The sequence below is a fragment of the Carassius auratus genome, unplaced genomic scaffold (assembly GCF_003368295.1).
Source record: "Carassius auratus strain Wakin unplaced genomic scaffold, ASM336829v1 scaf_tig00050330, whole genome shotgun sequence".
NCBI classification, from domain to species: Eukaryota; Metazoa; Chordata; class Actinopteri; order Cypriniformes; family Cyprinidae; genus Carassius; species Carassius auratus.
The window spans coordinates 36,171-52,679 of NW_020527154.1; the positions used below are offsets into that span (position 1 = coordinate 36,171).

At 35.2% G+C, this 16,509-nt stretch overlaps 2 protein-coding genes and 1 pseudogene across 3 annotated transcripts; all 3 read right to left on the reverse strand.

The window, feature by feature from the left end:
• Positions 1–2,065: 2,065 nt before the first annotated feature.
• On the reverse strand, positions 2,066–7,306 carry LOC113089580 (beta-1,4-galactosyltransferase 7-like). Of its 2 annotated transcripts, XM_026256057.1 has the most exons (7): positions 6,835–7,306; positions 6,611–6,649; positions 4,586–4,915; positions 4,073–4,298; positions 3,898–3,981; positions 3,709–3,813; positions 2,066–2,937 (listed from the first exon to the last, which is right to left on the reverse strand). In XM_026256057.1, the coding sequence occupies exons 1-7, from the start codon at positions 6,885–6,887 to the stop codon at positions 2,782–2,784; spliced, it is 993 nt and encodes a 330-aa protein (XP_026111842.1). In that variant the 5' UTR covers positions 6,888–7,306; the 3' UTR covers positions 2,066–2,781. The 2 variants fall into 2 exon arrangements, with proteins under 2 accessions (XP_026111842.1, XP_026111841.1); XM_026256056.1 differs by lacking the exon at positions 6,611–6,649 and having other exon boundaries at positions 2,075–2,937; positions 6,835–7,298.
• Positions 7,307–9,597: 2,291 nt separating this feature from the next.
• On the reverse strand, positions 9,598–12,054 carry LOC113089578 (transmembrane emp24 domain-containing protein 9-like). The gene is made up of 5 exons (XM_026256054.1): positions 11,919–12,054; positions 11,314–11,414; positions 11,104–11,229; positions 10,171–10,317; positions 9,598–10,080 (listed from the first exon to the last, which is right to left on the reverse strand). The coding sequence occupies exons 1-5, from the start codon at positions 12,052–12,054 to the stop codon at positions 9,949–9,951; spliced, it is 642 nt and encodes a 213-aa protein (XP_026111839.1). The 3' UTR covers positions 9,598–9,948.
• A 3,190-nt stretch (positions 12,055–15,244) lies between these two features.
• On the reverse strand, positions 15,245–15,806 carry LOC113089581 (vesicular integral-membrane protein VIP36-like; annotated as a pseudogene).
• Positions 15,807–16,509: the final 703 nt, after the last annotated feature.

Sequence of the window (16,509 nt, forward strand, 5' to 3'; positions counted from 1 at the left end):
CTCTAAGAGCGAAGACCAAGAATGATGACTCCAAATCAGACAACTCCAAAGTTGGTTTGAGTTCTGCAATAAAAAACAGACATCAATGGTCTTAATGAAATGAGCACGTAATCACACTGTTGTTGCATCAAAATGTGAAGTAAACCGGCAGGCGACAACAGAAAATTTTATTTTCTAAAAATAACTTACATAAAATCTCAAAGGAATGATGCTCTCCCATGTCTCTTGCTTTTAACATCTACAAAAACAAAAAAACAAACATTATTTTACTCTTAGTAAAACACAACAACAACTGATAACATGAAATTATGAAGTTTACTTGCCTTAAACTATCTTTCCCTGTCTTCAGAAGAAGCGGAGAAAACCACTTCCTCACACAAGCAGACTTGTGTGTCCTTAACTCCAGTTAGTTTGAGTTCTGCAAAGAGGGACATCAATGGTTTCAATAAAATATTAACATATACATACATACATACATACATATATAAAATCACACTGTTTTTGCATCAAAATGTGAAGTTAACAGGCAGGACACAACAGAAACATTAATTTTCTAAAAAAAAAAGTAATAATAATTTAACTTACATCAGTCTCAAAAGAATGAAGTTATCTTGTCTCTGGATTTCAACATCTAAAACAACACACACATTATTTTAGTCTTAGTAAAAATAAAGATAACTTGATGTTATTCTGAAGTTTACTCTCCTTAAACCGTCTGTCCCTCTCTTCAGAAGAACACCTCCTCCTCATCCTCACACAGGTCTGTGACTCCTCACACAAACAGCTTCTGTGTCTTTAACTCTCAGCGCGAGGACAATGAAGACACAAGCTCGACAAGTCTGAAATATTACATGTAAAACATACTTTTAACAGTAACCACTTCAACAGCCTCAAAATAATTATGCTAGTCTTTAATACACAATGCCGTTTCCTTTAGGAGACAAACATACATTCAGTTTAACCGCGAAAAAAAAGACAAATTCACATGAGCGTAACCGTGACCATAACCGTCTGTTAACGCCTCAAAAAGTACAGATAATGTAAAATCTTATGTAAATATGACAAAATACATTCACAGACGTTATATCAAAAGTACATCCTCCGTTCAGTAATGTTACATGAGGCAGTTAAGACCTCCGTGTCTGAGGCGAAAACCGCGTCCGTTTTTTTAATATATATATATATAACGTTAAGCTCCTTTGTTTCCGCCTTTCATAAAACCTTCCGCCTTACATACAACCGGGTAAACAATAAAAGATAACTTTACATTTTGAATATTTACTTACCATAGTCTTTCACTCGCTTCTCGCTTCTATCACGCTGAGAAAATGGCGGCTGCTCGCACTGGAGACGTACGATTTTGACGTGACGTGCGTGCTCTCCTTCACGTCCGCGTCCTCAACCCAGACCGCTGGGTTAAAAAAGAGAGTTATTTTCAACCCAAACTTGGGTTAAAACATCCCAAAGTCCTATCCAACGGCCTCAACCCAGCAGTTGGGTTGAAAAAACAACCCAGCGTTTTTTAGAGTGTAGTTCACTTCCAGAACAAAAGTTTACAGATAATGCACTCACCCCCTTGTCATCCAAGATGTCCTTCTTTCTTCAGTTGTAAAGAAATTATGTTTTTTGAGGAAAACGTTTCAGGAATTATCTCCATATAATGGACTTCTATGGTGCTCGCAAATTTGAACTTCCAAATTTTAGTTTCAATGGCCATTCATTTGCATAAAATTTAATTAAGCAACATCTCGTTAAAAAACAGCATCGTAAACTTCATTAACATCACAGCATTGTGGAGCTCATTTATGTACTAATTGCATATACACACATATAACTCGAATTTTATTTTTATTTTTTCATGTGAAATACTCCCCAAATGAATGGGAACAATCAGCTGTGTAGACTGCACGCATAACAGCGTGATTGACATTGCTCTGCAGGTGAATGTGAAGTAATAACATGTTTTTTAATAAAGACACAGTGATTACAATGGAGTCATATTCTCTTTATTATGTGTCAAACATGTTCTGTGCATTAACACAGCAGTTTGTTGCCACAGGCACAAGAACTTAGTTTGGACAGATTACTGATTCCCAGTTTAATTTCAGACATTGCCAATAAAAAAAGTATGTTGAGTCCGAATTTTATTAACATTTGACTGGAAGATGTTTGCATACAGCTTCATGCCTCCAGGTCATAAGATCTATGTATAATCCTGTGAGTAGAACTTGTAACAGCACTCCATGCATCTGAAACATGGGACAAAATACAATGACTGAAATTAGGAAACCTTTGTTTTCATATAAATACTGAATAATGTGCAAATACAATCTAAGTTCTCCCTAAATAAATTTAATATACATAATATTGTCCTTTTCAAGACATGACTTAGAATTCAAGCAAAAAAAAAAAAAAATTCTGTCAAGACACGGCTGAGCAAATACTCACAATTGCAGTAAGAGAAACACGCCACCTTTTAAGATTATAAAACTCATCATTAAATCGGACATTTGGATGCTCGTACTCGAAATGTTGATGATGCAAACTCAGTGCAGTACCTGACATTTGGCCATAGTTTAGTTAAAAAATGAGGCAGTGTTCTTCATCATGGATGAAGCCAACCACACTGTCCTATAAAAATAAAACTTAGAAAACAGTTCTCTCCCCACAGTCACATCTTCAAGTTCTTTTGGTCAGCCGATCAGGGTGATTTTTTAAAGTGCACCAGTCACAGAAGGACAATGCATCTCATTCTGGCTTCATGGGTCCTGCTTCAGTACATTAGCTGGACTGGCACCATGGGGTCAGGCTGACGTCACACTCTAGAAAGGTGTTGATGACCGTACACGGAGCTCCACTGATGGTCACTTCCTGTCTGGACTCCACCTTGTAGCGGACGTTAGTCAGGCCACCCTCTGGATCCACCTTAAACTGCTCCTAAAACACATGTAGATATTAATCTAGACATTAGGACAGGGGTCTGCATGACGACATTGTGTCATGATGAGATAGAGATCCACAGATCGAAACAAGAAAACATCTGGCTTTGTTTGGTAAACTGAAATTTACTAATATTTTGGAGTGGACAGATCTACCTTGTATTAGTACTGTTTTCCAAAATTCTACAATTATAACAAAAAGTTGTAAAAACCAAAAAATAAACCTAACTGAAATATGGGGGTTACGTAGTGAGCAAAAATGCTCAAAAACTGTATAGACTACCGTTTTGTGGTCGATTAGGTTTTTAACATGTTTTCTGAAAGAAGTCTCTTACGATAAACAGAAATATGGTGAAAAATCACAATTTAAAATAACTTTTTATTTGAATATATTTTAAAACCTCATTTATTTCTGTGAATTCTCAGCATCATTTCTCCAGTCTTCAGTGTCACACAATCCTTCAGAAATCACGCTCACACTGGTAGTCATGTATTATATTGTTTTTATTTTAGATTAACTTATTATTAATATTACTGATAATCAATAACAATAAACAATTTAGCTTGTAAAATAAAAAAACAATAAATATGCAACCACAGTTTATGTTTGTTTGCTAAATGGCTTCAAAAGATTTCAGATAAGCAAAATTGAAATCTTTTTTTGAGGAAGGGACATTTATCACACAATTAATGCATAACTATAATCTGTTAACACTGTTGATTTTCACATGAGGTATATATATATATTTTAAAAGTACAGTTTTTCTACCTGCTTCTGTGCAGCGATCCGCTTCTGATCTCTCTTCCTCCAGGCTGGATCATGGATGTGTCGAAATGTTTTAGTTCCTGTAGTAATACCCGTTGGCCTAAAAAGCTGCAGATATTTGAATGGTAACAACTAAATGATGTATCGAATGAGAAATATAGTATAAGATTATTTTCAAACATTTCTGTGTACCTTAAGATCAGCAGCTTTCAGTCTCCTGAAAAACTCATCATCTTCTCTTCCCCATCCCCAGAAGCGGTTTGACATCCCATTGCACTCCAGACAAGAAATGACAAGAGAGTTCAACTTACAAACAAATTCTCTTCAGAAACAGTGATCAGTACTCAGAAGTACTGGGGTTTCTTACCAGCTGATAATGTTTCTTGGTGAGCAGCAGGATCCCTCCCACATATGTCTTATAATGATATAAGGGATGAAGCTCCGGTGAGGCCACATGGAAGGGTCCCTCGTTTGGGAAACCATAGTCCAGATCCTCATTTTGAGGCAACAAGTCCACATCATGCATTGCAATGTAGTCCGTGTCATTACCGCTTTCCATAAACCCAACGTTAATAAGAGAGGCCCGATTGAAGCTGAAAAGCATGGGTACAAATTATGATACCGCTTTCAGTAAAAAGTATTATATTACACCTTTTATGAAATTCAAAGGGTTAGTTCACCCAAAAATGAAAATCTGCTGTTAATTTACTCATTTACGTTCATTTTAAGTGATTCATAAAATGCATGTCATATTTGAGAATTAAAAAAGCATATCAAGGAATACAAAATGAGTCTACTGAGGTCTTATGAAGTCAAACGATCAGTATGTGCAAGAAACTTACATTTATTTACAACAATCCAAAAGCCTCTGGTTACTCACCGAAAGTGATCCAGTTGGTTTATAATTAGTATTTTATGCCGTATTTTCTTTTTGTTGAGGAAAGTGTGAATGTAAGGGACAAATATAAGCAGTTCTTCAAAGCGCTCTCTGAATGGTACGATGAGGGCCATTTTGTGAGGGCCCCAGGATGGGTCATCAGCAGATGAAGACGGTCTCTCAGCGGGACAGGGCTGGTGAGGGAGGTGACTGTACCCAACCGTCTGGCTCATGTCTCCTGAACAAGTCAGCTGCACTAAAAGAAGAGACCCCAAGACAAACAGCATGCAGAGCCCGAAGAGCTTCCAGACGGTGCATTTCCTCGACAGAAAACTGAAAGCATAAATACATTTGTGTAAACTTGACATAACTTCTTTCAAGCACTGAATAAATGGACAACAACAGACTCCCTAAAACGAAAAAAAAAAAAAAAACAGTGGTCAAGCTTATTGTTAAGTTTAAACACTTTTTAAAGACCCCGTTAAATTGCCAGATGTGCACAACTGATGCATTTCCCTTTAAAACATGAGTTAGTGCCAGGATAAATCAGAATTGAAGTGTGTTCACAAATTTCTCCAACACTGTGACCTAATGGGACTGTACCTTTAAGCAGTATTAGTGGGAGGGACATTCATATTCTAGAGAGCATCTGACTGGATAAAACGAATGGGTGCAGGATGAGTCATCAATAATTTCAAGTTAGTTTTCCCAGAAGATAAATACTGTCTGCTAAATGTCATTATAGCTATGATTTCACAGGGCTTTGAAGTACATTATGAGAAACATTATTTAGCCACATAGGTTTACAAACATCCATTGCTGGTCTTCAAGGACTTCGTGCATCTGTAAACAACTGGTCTTGCTCAATCAGACTTAACTCTATAAAGCCTACAGTATCATATTTGATACATAAAGCCTATTTTTAAGCCTCTCTAAAATACCAACATGATTAAAGTGTTCCTTAAAAACCTGCTGTACACAATGTACTATAATCTTTCTGTCAAACGACTGATAGTCTAAACATTTTTAGCAAGTAAAAGGCATTTGGGTGTAATTGTAACAATGCTCCCTTTCAGGTCATGGTGCACATGTCTTTTTGCTGAGAAATCTTTACTGATTGTTTTATGAGGTAAACATAAGAATAGCATATAGGCTTATTGTTAGTAATATTTCAAGATGCACATACATTTCTGATTTCTATTGGGACTGATGCCACTGAGGTTTATTTGATTATTCATACCACATGTTTTAGAAAAATAAAATAAAAACACTATACAGTTTACCGTGCACACAGTTTCAATGGAGGGACAGAAAGCTCTTGGACTAAATCTAAAATATCTTTTTGATTTATGAAAATATAAAAATGTCAAAATTTTAATATTCATATTTATATTAAATATATATATTTTAAAAAACATGTTAAACTCTAAAACTGCCAGAAAATCAAATCCAAAAATCTGAACAAGTTGTGTTCCAAATTTGAGGTTGATATCTCAAAAAACGAGCTTTCAGTAAGAATTTGTTTGGGGCGCAGTACCAAACTTTTCCACTAGATGACTATGAAACTATTAGCAGTAAATACACAATGGCATCAACATTTCCATATATGGTCTGAGTGATCAGAAACATTTTTTTTTCATTCTTTTCACAATATTAATGAAGCAGACATCACATTCAGACGGGTTATGGGCAGTATGTCAGTATCTGATCTGAATTCAACCTCCAACAAACACAAAAACATGCAGCAAGAATCCTGTGAGAAAGTGAGTTATAGTTCAAGCTGCAGCAAAAATTTAAAATCTATTGTTTTTCTTTATATTCAAAACATTTTTAGACTTTAAGCTTCCAGATGATATTTAGTTTGTCAAGACTGCTTTAGGTTTAAACTAAGATATTACAGTTACAGACATGTAATAACAAGTGGACCAGTGTCAGTTAACAGGTTATAACAAGATGATTTCTTATGTCAGGCTTTTCAGGGTTAAAACTCTTCACACTTTTTATCATCACATGCCATCATATACTCACTGAACCTCTCCATGTCTCTGTAACCTTTGACTTTCACCTCTTATGAAACACATGAAAAAAAGAACCACTGGAAAGTGAAGATTATTCCTCATTCACACACAAGCTTTTACAAGCCACTTTCAAATGTTTACAACAATGCATCTATCGGAATAAGATCATATTGAGATAAAACGCACATCTTAGTGGTCACGTGTTCATATGCATGTTATGATGAAAGCGTTTACCTTCTATCATCTTTGAAATACAGCACAGGTTTTCTCCGTGAAGAGTACATCATCTTGCCTTTCTGTGCAACACTGTCACACTTCACTGATGCAAACTTGAGTTTGAAACGATGTCAGCTACATATTAAAATCTAATTTCCAATTTGCAACAATGTCTATTGGCTCTTTCCATCACAAATGACTTCCAACTTTAAATCCCATTCTTCCTAGCGGTCGGCTTGAATGATCTCTTTCATAGTAAGTAACCCTATTTCGTGCTTGTTTTGTATGGTTACGTCACTCGTAGCGGTACGTAATGATTTTAAAGCAACACATCCGTCTGAATTGTTACTTACAAGCCGCAAATATGTATACTTTTGTAGTTTCCGCTTGTTTTATACTGTAACAAAAGAGAGAAAAATCACACGCTGGCTGCAATCGTCCGTCTTTGAAATACTCCTCTGGAAACAACGTAGGGAATAAAGTTCCTATGATATTCTGACCTGGCCGGTACAATTCATTAAAAGACACGGTCATAAAAATATTAATACAGTTATATGCATAAAGCAAAAGTAACCTAAGGGTAGTGATAAATGTGCAATGAGACAATGCATTTACAAATATGACTGCGCTAACGAAAAATTGTGATAAGAAGTTCGACTCTTTTCTACGAATCGGTTCTTTCGAATAGTTTATTTTCGTGAACCGGTTAAAATGATTCAATGACTATTTTACGCTTTCGCAGTCACCGACTTTCCAAATTCCAATAGAACATTGCACGCATCATAACAGCTTCATAGTAGCCACAAAGCACATATTGCGCAAATAAAGGGTTAAATTTAGTTCCACGTGTTTTAAGTTTGTAAAAGACATCTTAAATATGTTTTTAGAAAATAAATAAACTTTGTATTTAAACAATATAATTAGCTTCATTAGCGGAATAAAGCAAGTTTTTGCAGGTGTAAATAAAATTCGTAGACCAGCTAGGTGATACGATTCAACCGATTCACTGAAAAGATTCGAAAAAAAAGAGTTGATCACTAATCGGACGATGCTGATGTAATTCACATAGACAGTAAAAGAAATACAATTCAGTAATTCAGCTATAACAACACAATAGCTCTTTGCATTGATAGCCTAGTTAGTAAAATAATTATCTTACCTCAAATTAATTTTTTGTTTGAAGTTTAAAATCTTTATGTCTAACGATATCCTCCTGAGAACCATATTTTTTTTTAAATTTTATTATTATTATTTATTACATATAGGTTTGAGCATATTAAACAAATGGAGAGAGATACAGTAAAATACAGTATTTTATTTTATTTATACAGTATTACCTATTTTTTATTTCCTTTGTAGAGGACACCAAGACTAGGTTACTTGAAAAATAAATAGAAATGACAGACATTTTTTATTTCACCAATCAGTTTTTATAGGTTTCAGGCTATTTTTAACATGATCATATTTCCCTAAGAGAGCTAATTTGTTAATTCTGTCAATATCAGTCATATTTAAAGACCAAGGAGAGATAATGTTTGTGATCAAACCTCCAAATATTTGATATCCCTAAAAAGCCAAAATTGTGCTCTGTACAGAACACCCAGACTTCAAAATGTAGTCTAAAGATTCACTAAAACGTAATAGCAGGACATAATAAAAGTGGTGTGAACTAAGTAAATGTTTGTAATGTACTGTATGATGACCAGCAATAGATGTTTCATATCATTAGTCAATATGGCCATGGTGTGTAACTTTAATTCCTCAAATTTCTTATGTTACCCAAACAATTATGTAGACAACGTTGGGGAGGTTGGGAACCTTTATTTCTGAGTGCAATTATTGGGTATATTTCTCACCAACAAATCTTTCCCTCCCTTGTCCCTACATAAAAACTAAACCCATTTCCCTGTAGCTGCTTATAAACAAAAAGGACAAAGAAAAACCATACAAAAGTGATGGCAAAGCAATGCAGTAAACAATAACCAAACAAAACAACATGCAGTCTTCTTTTTTTTTTTTTTAAATACAACATTATGACACAGCTCTGGTAACAAAAGGCATGGTACCTTTTTAGATTTACAGTGTAATCTGGGCAGATCAATTTAAGAGTGAATAAATGATTGAAATCAAACATGAGGAGTTTACAACAGGAAAAAATGTGTGATAAATATGATCATATTTATGTGCAAGATGTCAACAGTTTTAAAGGAAACTAAGAAAAACAGTAGATAACAGGGATTTAAGCATTCATGGAAAATACAAAACCTTTTGATATTATTTATTTCAATGTGCCAAATACTCAGAATTAAACATTTTACCTTTTGATAACTACATTTTGCCATTTATGTATATATATAAACGTACACATTTATACACAATCACTGAGGTCAATATCAAATTGTAGCTATCAAAAGGGAAGGAGGCCTAATACTAACATGATTTGAGTGTTCTCGACCGCAGTGATGCTCAACCAAAAATAAAACACGGGTACAGAAGAGAAAACATTAACCAATCGTATAAAGAATACAAATTTAAACACCAAGCAACATTCACTCAGAGCAAAACTTTAAATATCATACTAATTACTGCATAACCAAACAACAGAATACATTTACACCTGCCACCAGGATAAACGTTGTTTTCTAACTGTTTCAGCAAATAATCCAAAATCATTTATGAAAAAAAACAGAAATCCTGCTTGCAGCCCAGTTTAATAATGTCTTCATCAGCTTTCTGAAACACGTCAAATATTCTTTTAGCAAGTTATGGGGCTATAAAAAAATGGTAAGGCAACCACTATGCATTAATATGCATCAAGTAAACTACTTTTGCTGAGTGTCTATCCCCTCCAAACAGTAACAAACTGTAATGCGTTTCAGAACAGAAACTAGGTTCACATTACATGGGGTGTGGCGCTGAAACGAGCAGCTTAAAACAAATGTCAATGCAGGATAAAAACGGGGCATTTAGGGAGGGAACTGAACTGAGAGCATGTTGACTTTTCAGCAGTCTTGACCACACATGAAGCAGGCCATCTTCAAAATGTTGTGTGTACTGTATCAACTGACAAGCACAACTTTAAAAAAAACAACAAAAAAAATTCAAATACAGTTCTATACTAATTTCTTGGCCTCAAAGAAGCTCTTCAGATGTCTCATTTGCCAAAACCCGATGGGCCACCAGGATCAGCGTCTGGACGATAGACCACCACAGGACTCTCTGATTGGTGCTCTCGCTAGTCTGTCTGAAGCGCTCCTCACGATACTAAAAGAAGAAAGAGATTCAGATTGGGATCACTCTAGTGCACAGATGACAGAAAACCCCATGTTCAGTCACTGGTGCCGACTCTCATACCCTCTGATAGTTCTGCTCTTTCTGGATCTGATCCACCTGCTCCATCAGCTGTCGCACTCTCAGCTGCAGCTCCGTCAGCTTGTCTTTGGCAGCGATTTCTGCGTAGTTGTTTGCATGCTCGCCAACTTGGATGTCCAAGTGAACACGCTATATTGAAAAGCGAAAGCTTTCTTAATAGGTAGCCAGTCAATATTAGATCGTGCATTACACCATAAATTATATATCTCCAATTATGTTTGAATAAAGATTTACATTTTTCATTCATTAGAATGTGCGGTGTTTAATACTTTTCTAAGCAAAAACAAGGACCATCATACCTTTTAACCATGATTTACAGCAGTGACCCACTAAAATGTCATTCAGTGTAACAATAGCTCATATTTCAAAAACTGTCAGGCATGTTTAGCGAAAGAATCGTTAGATTAGGTCACAATGCAGCCTAAATGCAGCAAACTAATTCATTCTTATTGTAAAAATGTTACCAATCTTCACCACTATCCTTCAAACCACTAAGCTTTACCCATTTATCAGCAAGTTTTTAATAAATTAAAGTGTAATAAAATGTAGTATGATCACCTCTCCTTCTTTATATTTTAATATATATAGATCAGAAGTATGTTGCTTTATTTTACATAGACATGTGTAGAACCATACTTTGTTTTCACAAAAACTATTTGAAAAACTAAAGTAGACACTTTCCTTGAATTAGATACGTTTTCTATGTGTGTTTTTTATAATAATAATTCATATATATATATAATTTAATTATTCAAAAAGTTTATGGATTAACACATTCAGTTCCATGCAATATTTTTTTGGAAGTTTGTGTCAAATAAATTTGCAGTGTATTCTCCAATATTTTACTTGTCTCAAAGCATATTTACAAATAAAGTCGAAGTAGACTAGAAGAAGCGATGCACAAAAGGAACTCACAAGCATGCCTCCAGCAAACAGAGCAAATTTGGAGGAATTTGAGTGCAAGCAGATCTGATGCTCTCCAGGTGTGTGTGAGGTGAAGATAAACCTGCCCTCAGATCCATACTGGCGGGACAGGATCACCTGAAACACACATGCACACACACAAAAGATAAGCAAATGAGAACATACTGCACATTTATTACAAAACCTTTATTACAAACACACCTTCTCATCAGGATCTTTCACTTCCACAAACATCCCCAGTCCTTGAGTTGCAGGCAAATACTCTTCTTTCTGCTTGTCATAGAGCTGGGTTCGGTAGTTACCTGGTCAAGATTTACAACGTTGGAAGGAAAGAAACAGAAGTCATTTCATAATAATCCAGTGACACAAACACACTTAGCATAGTAAGATTTATAGAGTAGGAGTCAAATGCTCTTGGTGTTGCACTACATAATGTCTCTTTTATATCCAGTATATTTAAACATCAGATTGTTTCATAATTCACAGTTTCATCTAATTTAGCTAGTCCAGCATGATGGATCACTGTGGTATTGCCTTAAGAACGTTATTCAATGTTTAAGAAAGGCTTATGAGTTAATATATCTGCTTTCTCAGTCCAGTATGCCTGGTAATGTCTATTAAAATGTTAATTTGTCTAATTTATGGTAAAGCCAAGAAAAAGCTCTTTTTAACTTTATTTTTGTCTAGTTGAAGTCAAGCTGGTTGCTAACGAGTGAACTCTAAGTTACTGGACAAACCTGCTAGTTTAGCATTAGGCTAAACATTAACGTGCACTACAGGGTTGGCTTCTTGTTTCTCCTACTCACCTATGATCATGGTTTCATCCGGTATTTCTTCTATGAAGCATTTCTTTTCAGTCTCGCCGAATATGAAAATACAACGCCAGACACGAAAACTGTTGTAAATGTTTAACAACAACACCAAATAAAGTGTAAACTGCATTTCTGATTGCCACCATCTTGACACTGCAGGTGAAACGCTCACTGCGCATGCGCAGCGCCAGTGCCACGTAACCCATCGTCGGGCCACCGTTCCAATCAGAAGCGGGAAAGTGTGTTCCCGCGGTTGCTCGTGGTCAGTGTTAGTTTTTAACTGGGTGAATAGAATCTTTTGAAATTTTTAATATGATTGTAGTTCATCATGGCCCCGTCTAATCGTTACACAAGCAAGTGGCGACATAAGATGCGCATTATCTTTGAGCTCACATTCTTCATAAACGTTTAGGAATGTGTTTTGAACGGTTGAACTCTGTTACGGTTTAAGTTTATAGGAATTAACCCCAAATAGTCCTATGAGTGTGTTTTTTAGAGTGTTTGCCACTGTGGTGTTTGCTCATTTGTGATACCTCCATATGACGTTTCCTATCACACATCAAATTAGAATGTAGCCTATGTAAAACGAGGAGGATGCTTCCAGATCTTTAGCAGACATCTCGCAGATGTATGTGTGACGATGAGCGCCACAAAGAGTTTAAGAATGCATTTGATTTATTTTAATTTTCCTATTTTACTGTGAGTATTGCATTTTTCGACTGTCAGTCAGGAAGTAAAACTGTAAAAGCTAAGTATTTTCATTAGGCTGGATGAAAGAAAGTGATTAAAAATCTATATTTTCAAAAAATGTTTATAACATTTTTTGTTGCACTTGAAAAAAGACTAGTATATAAAAATTAAGCTAAATTGAAAATTAATTCACATTTTCAGGCAGGAAATCCTTGACGTGTGAGCACACTGATAATTACTTCACACAAATTGTATTTCAAAATGTCTGTAATTTTGCAGGAAATATCTCAGTGACTAGACATCTGAATATAAATATTACAATACAAACTGGCACTATATTTACTGTATTAAAACTCAAAATTCACCATGCATCATCTTGCAAATGCTTGGAAATAAGTTCACAAGCAGTCAGTCTCTGAATCATTTGTGATTTTAATTTTCTTATGTTCTTTTATTTGCCAACTTCCACTTGAATTCTTGCATAACATGACACTACATGTTGAACCAGATGTTGATTTAACCAGTGTTTAAGTCGTTAAATCCATCAAAAGTATTCCAGCCATTCTGACCCATCAGCTCTGTTAAAGTGTGCAGAGATGGTCTCATGGCTATGGTTTTGTGACTTTTGAACACCACCCGATGCAGGAAATACCTTAGCGGCTCTGAGCTCAGAGCTCATGGACAAACCGATGTTAATCATGTCGGGCCAACACCAAAACATGATTATTAAGGTCCTGTCAAGGCAAAATGAAAGCAGCTCTCTTGACAGGCGAGTAGTAGACCGGACTGAATCCAGTGAGCAATCATGGGGAAAAGGGTTGGCAAATACTGTGAAACTTATTTTAAGACAGTCATGAGCAGCTCAGTTAGCTTGCTTGGCATCAGTCTGTTGACTCTAGCATGCACAGAGAGCTTTATTAAGAGCCTAGAGGACAACAATATGGCTCTAACATGGAACTTTCTGTCATGAAAAAAGACAGGATGGAGCACATCAATGACGAGCCCTGCGAAGTCCAAAACTGTGAATCTAATCACCACTAATATAGGACAGAAAGAAGAAAGGTGTGATTCTTCAGTTTACCTACATGGTGATTACTCAACACTGTACATATACCTATCCTTGTGCAAAAAAGATAGAGAGATGATAAATAAATGAATTTGTTTTGGATGTCAAAAAAAATGTGTTCATTTGTGAATGTTGCATGTTAGACATGCAGCTGCCTTTCATGTTTTTAATAATAAAGACTAATAATGTTGACAAAAGTGAAAAATTATTCACTGCCCGACACACTTAGCCTGTTGCGGTAACTCTTTTATTATTATATGCTTGTATGTTTTCAAGCTATATTTAAGTTCAATTCAAACATTAACGACATGCAACAAATGTATTTGTTATTCATGTGTAATTCCTTAAGTACTTAAAATGAAATTAATAATTAAATACAAATTTGTATTAATGTGTTATTTGAGTAGTGACGGTTTAAGGTGTGAGAAGATGCTCATTTATATTCCATTTACAGTCACATAGTCCATGTTTTTTTTTGTTTTTTTTTACAGTTTAAGATTTTTTTTTAGCAAGATGTTTATATAGTTTCACATTTCTACTCACAAAAGTATATTTGGGATGAAACTGAAGTTTCTTGAGACAAACATACATCTTAATACTGCTTCACAATGTGTATTCGAAAACTATATGAATTTGTAACTCTTCTAATATCGACACGTTCTCCAAAACCTTGTTGTGACACTTTTTTTATTACACTAAAAGATTTTGCAGGAGAAATAATTATTTTGGTCCATGAATTTATTTATTTTGTTTTTTTTTTTTGGACACTATTGGTTTAATATAAGTAAATTGGGTCATAAGTGCAAATAATTTACAAATAAAAAAAAAAAAGGTACTACAAAAATGAAAACAATGAAAACTTATATTAACAAGTCGACTGTTTATAACTGCTTTATTTTCTCACCAAAAACACTTTTAGAGTCTCTGCCCATTTTAAACGTGAACGTCTTTCAGAAACAGCTGTTAATTAGTGCAATGCGATAATTTCAAACAGACGCGCAAAACATTAACAAAGATTTAAAAAAAAAAAAAGATGAAAAAAAAGGCTGAACTCGTTACACTGCAGTTATAAAATAACCAATGGTTCAATATTTTCAAAACTCCATGGTTTAAAAAACAAGGCACAAACATTATCCTGTAGAGAGAAGGGCAATAACTTCAAATATTAACATTGATTTGATCAATTTCAGAGGATACCTTTCATCAGTCCATTAAAAATCCTCTTAAGTAAATCATACAGTTTCATCAGCACTCCAGAGCAGAAACACATGCGTGGATGGAAAAGAAACACAGATAAAGCGTTAAAACATAAAAAATAAAACCACCACGATTTAGAGAATGAAGCTAAATCAAGTGTATAAAGTGTATACACAAAATTGAAAATGAACTACTGTGTAGTATGTATGCGTACTTCAAAAAAAAAATCGTTTAATTGAAGCACAAATCCCATTCTTTAGAATCAAAGCAGCATTCCTTTCCAAGTCCCACATGTACACAGCCGTTCAAAATTCACATTAATGCTTTTTTCTTTCACCTACAGAGTTCTTTTGAAATCCTAGTTTTTTTAGTAAAACCTCTTGTTCCTCTCTTGACGCTTCTGAAATACCACGGCGCAACAACGCACAAACCACAATTCCCATCAGCAGAGCGCACAGCAGAAGCAGAAACACCTTCCAGCCAGTGAGGGGCGTGCTCCGGAAATTTCCTGTCGGGTCATCAATATTATCTGTTTTGTGGGAGAAGATGTGAACATAAAAGCATGTGAATAAAAATCCTCCTGCTAACAGTTTGAATAGGTCAGTGTTGTTACCTTTCGGCGACTTGAGGAGACTGACACTCGGCTCGATCTTCGTCCAGTCCTGGTTGTCCTCCTCAGGAGAGTGCTCCACCATCAGCTGGTACATCTTCATAGAGATGATGTCGTGGTTATCTGCACAGAGCAAACCGTATGAGTGAGGTCTGGCAAGAGGACTATTGTGGACATCTAGGGGAGATTTATTATTAGCTCTTACCGGAAAGATCTCCTGTGGCCGCAGAGCACCAAAATAGTATCCTGTCGGGAGACGGACGCCTCCAAATCAATGCACTCTTTCCAATCGTTTCCTGTCATCCACATCTATCATAATCTGTGGAAAACACAACATAGCTGTTGCACACTTCTATACAAAAGGACTCGTATCATGAGCATCCACAAAAATGGTCATCACTGCTTCAGTGGCAGAATGAACGGTCAGTAATCACTAGTATAAACATTATACAATTCAAGTATAAATTAAATTGATCAAAAATGAATAGTAAAGATTCTTATGTTACAAAAGATTTCGATTGCAAATAATCTTTCCATGAATGTTCTTCATCAAATAGGATTAATAAATGCTTTTAAAAATATATTTGTTAGGTGAGAACTATTTTAAAAGTGGAGCCTAATTGAAAAGTTTTAATTCATTCAGTCTTTAATTTTTTTCAACACCATGTCAGGAGAAATGCCATTTTAGGGATGCATCGATCATGATTTTTCATGGCCGATTCCGATACAGATTTTTTTACAAGCAAACTTGCAAATCCGATACGGATTTCAGATTTTTTTTTCTTTAAGTAACAACAAGAAAAGAAGGAAAGTGTGCATAAACAAGATGTTTATTTGGTATTTAATAGGCCAAACTGGCTTTGATATTGAAAAATAACATAACCATAAACCATCTGAAATTAACGGCAGTAACTGCACAGTAAGTAGCCTACATTCAATACAAACATAAATGTTTCAGACGTCAGCATTTAGTTTTTAAAAATGTGGTTGAAACTACATTGAACTGGACTTAAATAAAAGAT